The 6,738-nt window shown below is 37.3% G+C and overlaps 1 protein-coding gene across 1 annotated transcript; it reads left to right on the top strand.

The window, feature by feature from the left end:
- The first annotated feature begins 1,943 nt into the window (after positions 1-1,943).
- Positions 1,944-2,396, top strand: LOC141617912 (uncharacterized). The gene has a single exon (XM_074435042.1). It carries the CDS (start codon positions 1,944-1,946, stop codon positions 2,394-2,396), a length of 453 nt encoding a protein of 150 aa, XP_074291143.1.
- Positions 2,397-6,738: the final 4,342 nt, after the last annotated feature.

The following is a 6,738-nucleotide window of genomic DNA, read 5'->3' as shown; positions in this document are numbered from 1 at the left end:
TATTTTATTAATACGTTGATTTTTAATATGATAAAAAATTACATATCAAATATATGTGACATGTGACATGTAACATATAGACAATTGACAAAAATAATATGGACACCATAATATGTAAAGTGCCGAAATATTGGAGGTGTATTAGCTAGAATTGTGTTTATAAATCTTAATAGAAAACATAATGATGAAATAGCTAAGTAGCCATGCAACCCTATTCTCCTTGTGAAGACCAATATGGGCATGCATTGGCTCCCCAAAAAGCACCCCACCCACCGGTTTTCCTAGGGGCTTTTAGAGAGTTTTCTCTCTAATTTTTATTCATTCAATTCACATTTTATTTTTCTAGAGTTAGAAAGATAATTTCCTCTCTACATTTTATGATAAATTAAAGAGATTATTTACTCCAAATCTCTTCTCCTCTACCCGGTTTTAGGAGCTAAAATATCAACTATTTTGGTTCAATTTTCATAAGATTAATATTATACTAGTATTCATAATATTAATTAGATTAAGTGAAAGCCTTGGGTATAAAGCATAGGGAGAGATCTTACACTTAGATCTTTGTTCTTCCATTGGAAAAGCTCAAGAACAAGAAGAGAAAGGTGATCTCTCTTGTGCCCTAATAGCCGAAATATACAATGTAAGGACATGATTTCTCCTCTATTTATATTATTGTTTGCATGCATAAAATCCGTTTTAATTTTATGACAAATTAGTTTAGCATATATGAGTATGTTATTTATGTATATGAATTTACATTTCCTTCAACTAGTTCACCTTACTAGCTTGTTCTTGAGCTTATACCAATGGAAGATCCTCCTTACAAATCTTCAAAATAGAAGATCTCCTTCTTGTTGCACCCAAGAACTAACCCAAAAATATTAACATGTATAGAACTAGAACTTATTAATATTGTACCCTTGATTATTATTAGAAATATTACTAACTAATCTTAGTAATATTATTTATGTATACTAACAACTTAGTAGAGATGATTATTATTTTTTAGAGAGATAGAGGAAAATAGTTCACATACAAAATGGTAGAGTGAATAAGTGAGGTGGAGTAAAAATGTGAACAATTGATGGAGTATATGTGGGGGAAAGTGGCGGGTGAGTGGAGGTGGAGTGAGGGAGTTGTTTCTCTTTTTTTTTTTATAATTGTCCAATGCATTATGACACATAATGATCATATGACAATTATGGAAGAAATATAAGCAAAGTGTAATGATCATGCACTACACTCTATTTTACACGGTCCAATTACCCATTTACGGGTCAATATTGTTTCTTATATTTGTCGCACAAATACGTGTAAATATTATTTAAACATCGTATCATGTTTAAATACTTCCAATTAATTTCGTCCAAATCACTCCGTAAATATACGTGTACCGCTACACATATTATTTACGTACTAATATTAATCACATTAATCAATTAGTACAATTTTAGTAAATTACGATTAATTAACTAAAACCCGTTTCCCAAAACTTATTATTTAATTATCGCATAATTAAATAATAACTGCCGCTCCTCGAGTTCGCAACTCGAAATCTCTCTAAAAATAATCGACTAACCTCTTAGTCTAAAAATCAAGGGACTAAACAAATTGTATCTCATACAATTAATTAGTTATCTATTGGGGTTCGTTCCTTTAGGTGTGACCGAAAGGGGTCAGTTGATCACCGTCGTCTCACGACAATAACGTCAAACTCTAGTCAGCCAACCGTTATCGATTTACGTTAATCAACTGACGAGGATCAAATAATTAAATATCTGATGATATTCCATTAATGAGATTTATTATGTTAACGCACTATTGTGGAGGACACTAACTCCAACAATAATGTCTTACATATGGATGAAAAAATTGGTTTACCTGTTAAGGATACTGAGACTATGCCTTTTCAGGACACCATTGATAGATGTGGTTTATAGGATATGAAATGTACTGGGTCATTCTTTACCTGGAACAATAAACAACCTAGCTCTACTAGGGTTTTCAGTAGGATTGACAGGGTACTTGTGAATGATGAATGGGTGTCTAAATGGCCTGATCATTTTGCTCATTATGCTCCTGAGGGTGATTATGATCATTGCCCATGCTTCATTAGATTAGGTGATACTAATTTGAGACAGAAGAGGCCATTCAAATTTTTCAATATGTGGACTGGAGTACCTGATTTCTTGGTGATTGTTGAGAATGGTTGGAATAATGGTGTGCATGGGACTATGATGTATAAGGTGGTGAGGAAGTTGAAACTGCTCAAGTCAAACCTAAAAGCCTTGAATAAAGACCTTTTTTCTGACATTGAGAGGAATTCTGATATTGCACATGAATTGTTGATTAATGCACAGAGGCAGTTGCATTCTGACCCTCAAAATAGTGTTTGAAGGGATAATGAATCCAACATCAGAGCTAGTTTTCAAATTCTTCACAAAGCAAAAATGGATTTCCTGAGACAAAGGCTAAGTGTGAGTGGGCTAGATATGGTGATAGTAATACTGCTATGTTCCATAAGGCTATCAAGCAAAGACAACTTACTAACAAGGTGTTACAAATTGAAGACATCTCTGGGCAGTTGTGTAACACACCTGAGGGCATAATGAAGGCCTTTGTGGATTATTACCAAGAGTTGTTAGGGTTTCAAGGCACCACTAAGGGATTTATGTCCACCATTGTGAGTAGAGGGGATAGAGTTCAACAACATGATTGGCATGATATCAATAAACTACCAAATAAGGAGGATATAAAAAATATCATGTTTGATATACCTGATGATAAGAGTCTAGGGCCTGATAGCTACTCTAGTTGTTTTTTTAAGGCGGGTTGGAACATTATGGGTGAGGAGATCTGTGAGGCTGTCATTGATTTCTTTAGAGATGGACAGCTTCTGAAGCAACTTAACTGTACCAATCTTGTGCTTATCCCTAAAGTTAAGAATCCAAATTCTATGAAGGAATTTAGGCCTCTGTCTTGTTGCAATACTTTATATAAGGTTATCTCTAAGGTCCTTTGTGCTAGACTTGCAGCTATACTCCTTAAAATTATCAACCCTACTCAAGATGCTTTTATTAAGGGACGTAGTATCATGGCCAATATCTTGATCAGTCAAGATTTGGTCAGGCTGTATAAGAGAGCTAGTGTATCACCTAGATGTATGTTGAAAGTGGATTTAAGGAAAGCGTATGACTCCATTGAGTGGACATTTGTTCACCAAATGCTGGTAGCTTTAAACTTTCCTCCTAAATTTATTCATTTGGTGATGCAATATATTTCTACCTCAACCTTTTCTATTGCTCTCAATGGTAACATCCAAGGCTTCTTCAAAGGGAAACGTGGTCTAAGGCAAGGGGATCCTCTTTTCCCCTTGTTGTTTACTTTATGCATAGAGTACTTGGGCAGACTCCTTGACATGGCATGTCAGGGACCAAATTTCCACTATCACCCCCTGTGCAGAGGAATCAAACTTACCCACTTGATGTTTGCTGATGATCTCCTTTTGTTCTGCAAATGAACAATGGGATCTGTGTTCACATTGGTGGAGGCTTTTGACTGCTTCTCTAAGGCTAGTGGCCTGCATATTAATATAGAGAAGACTGATATTATGTTTAATGGTATGCAACCAGGGATGGAGGGCCTTATTATGAAGGAAACTGGGTTTAAGAAAGGGACTCTCCCTTTCAAATCTCTGGGGGTCAACATCTCTCACAAGAAATTGTCGAAAACGGACTGCAATACTCTGGTGGATAAGATGATTCATAGAATCAAAGGGTGAAACAAGAGACGAATTTCTTATACTGGAAGGTTGGAGCTGGTAAAATCTGTGTTGGCCACATTGCATAATTATTGGGCGCAAATCTTTGTTTTAGCCATGGGAGTTATGGATAAAATACAGGCTTTATGCAGGAATTTTCTTTGGGAGGGGACTGATGATTATTCTAAAGCTCTTCTTATCTCTTGGAAAGTTGTTTGTTCACCTCTCAAATTGTAGGAGGCCTGGGATTGATTGACAGTAAGGACTGGAATATAGCTGCTGTAGGGAAACTTGTCTGGTGGATTGTGATCAAGAAGGATATACTGTGGATTCGGTGGATTGATAAAATTTATATGAAAGGTAAGCATTGGTATGACTATCAACCAAGCCCTAATAGCTCTTGGGCCTGGAGACAGATTTGCTTAGTGAAGGAAAGACTTAAGGGAGGCTATATTGGAGATAAATGGTTGGGAAAGGACGATGATTATAAGATTGCTGATGGATATGACTGGATGAGACATGGACCTACTCCTAAGGTTGAGTGGTACAATGTTGTCTGGAACAATATGAACTTGCCTAAACATAGATTCATCACGTGGTTAATCAAACATAAGAGACTCCTCACTTTGGATAGGCTTTACAGAATGGGGATTACTATGCAGAAGCTGTGCTTCTTATGTGGAGAGCAAGATGAGGACCATGAGTATTTGTTTTATCAATGCAAGTTCACATGTCTTTGCTTTAATATGGTGTACAATTGGATCAACCTGCGACCTAGGCAAATGGGAAGGCCTGAGGAGATGATGAGACTAAGGAAAGTATCAGGATTCAGGAGGAAGTTGCTTTGCTCGCTGGTGATTGCAACACAGTACCACATTTGGTATGCTCGAAATGTTTGCATAATGGAACACAAAGTATTACATCCCATGGCTATTTTAAAGGCTGTGCAGGAAGCTGGTAAAGGAGTGCTGTTGCACAAGAGGCATGTCAATTTAGCTGTTGTAGATGTTAATTGGTGTCGTATGAAAGGTTTATTGTAAATGAATGTCTGATGTAGGTAGCAGGAATATATGATATCAATAGGTTGTACTAAGGTGAACACTCCCGTTTTTTGGGAGGAGCTTAATATTACTTACATTTCCACCAAAAACAAATATGTAATCTAATGATATTAATGAATCCCAACAATTAGACTATTAGGTGTTATAGTCGGATGTTATATATGTTCATCGTAATCATACATATTTTGAGAGGATATCAATGTGATGAATGAATTGTAGGCAAAGCTTGGAAAATTCAGTCGTCACGACGCTTGGGTGGAAGGTCACAATCCTAAGAATGGAATAACGGAAACTGAATATGATAAGGACATCAAAGAGAAAATTGTAAGTTTGAATAAATATGTCACTCCTTCCACTGGTAGTCAGAGTTATATAATTGTGTGTTGCTTAATGGTTTTATGTGTATGTAGAGGATCTGTGAGAAGGAGGTAGAGGAAGGAAAATGGAAGCCTGAAGGACGTGATGACATTCTTGCTAGGGCAATAGGCAAAGCAGAGCATCCAGGTCGTGTGAGAGGCGTAGGAACGCATGTTGGTATCACTAAGTATTTTGGGAAAACTACTCGACGTGGTGGTGCTTCCAAGAAGATAATCTATAAATACTGTATTTGAACCAACGTAATGAATTTACAACTATATATGCTGACATTAATTTCTACTACATAGCTACATAAAATAGCTAGGTTGATGATGAGAATGTTGGAAACTAGGGAAAAGCCATCAGAAAAAGAGTTGGATATGGTTCAAGAGGTCATAAAGGAAGCAGATAAGGAAGAGAAGGAGGAGTAGGAGGAGGAGGAGGAGAAGGAGGAGGAGGAAGAGGTGGAGGAAGAGGAGGAGGAGGAGGAGGAGGAGGAGGAGGAGGAGGAGGAGGAAAAAGGGGTAATAATATTTGTCTTATATACAGTGTGTTATATGATTTGAAAAATCAGTACGTGTTATATGGACAAGTGTTAATGTACAGAAGGAAGCTGAGGATGACATGACAAGGGAGAAGGAAATGGGAAAGGAGACTGAAGTGGGAGCCGAGGATCGATATCAGGTAGTTGAAGAGGAAGAGGATGCCAGGAAGGCCGTGACACAGGATGAAGTGGAGGTAGTTGATGATCAGATGTTCTTCTCAACACCGAAAAAGGTAATAGCTGCTAGTTTATAATTATTCATATCATACACGTTTCTTACTTAGGAAATTTATTAAAGGTAGTGAATGTATGTGTACTAATTGATTAAAGCTGACGTGAAGGGCGATTGCAAGGTGGCTTGTCGTATGTCCTATTTATAGGGGAAACATAAAGTTGTTGTTGCCAGGGGATACGTGTTCAATTACGACCGGCTTCAGCAATTTAAGGTTCATGGTATACCCCTTCGTCACAATTGAAGGAAAGTGGAAGTGTCCCAATAATATAAAGACGAGTATGGGGAAGTACAAGTACCATTTCCTACTGAGGGGGTCACTTATTTGAAAGAAGCCCTAAGCTCTTATGTGCAATGGCCTGAAAAACTCATCAATGTTGTCATCCCCGAGGTACCTATATGCGGACGTTAATCTTTACTGAGGGGGTCACTTGTTCTTTAAATATATTAGGGTACGAATATTAACATATCGTAACTACTTTAATCTTTACATTTGTAGAACTTAAGCAAAGCCATGATGCCAGCTAACGCAATTACTACTACGTTAACGAAAGTTGTTGCAGGCAAGCCTGCTTATGATTCTTATTATGAATCGTGTGAATATAAGAAAAGGATGAAAACTGCTTCGCTGAATGCTTTGCACAACCTGGCTGTAAAGAGGTCACCTACAGGTGATGTAGTCATGATTAGCATTGAAAAGGAAGTTATGGGCGCAGCTGATATAGCCATACTGGACCCGAAGCAACTGATGGATTTTGTCGACCTTGACAATTTAGATGCTGTT

Source organism: Silene latifolia, chromosome X (assembly GCF_048544455.1).
Source record: "Silene latifolia isolate original U9 population chromosome X, ASM4854445v1, whole genome shotgun sequence".
NCBI lineage: Eukaryota > Viridiplantae > Streptophyta > Magnoliopsida > Caryophyllales > Caryophyllaceae > Silene > Silene latifolia.
This window is presented reverse-complemented; position numbering and strand designations above follow the sequence as displayed.

Bases quoted from the DNA above. Each gene is read 5' to 3' on its own strand.
- LOC141617912 (XM_074435042.1), top strand. From the start codon at position 1,944: ATGAAATGTACTGGGTCATTCTTTACCTGGAACAATAAACAACCTAGC.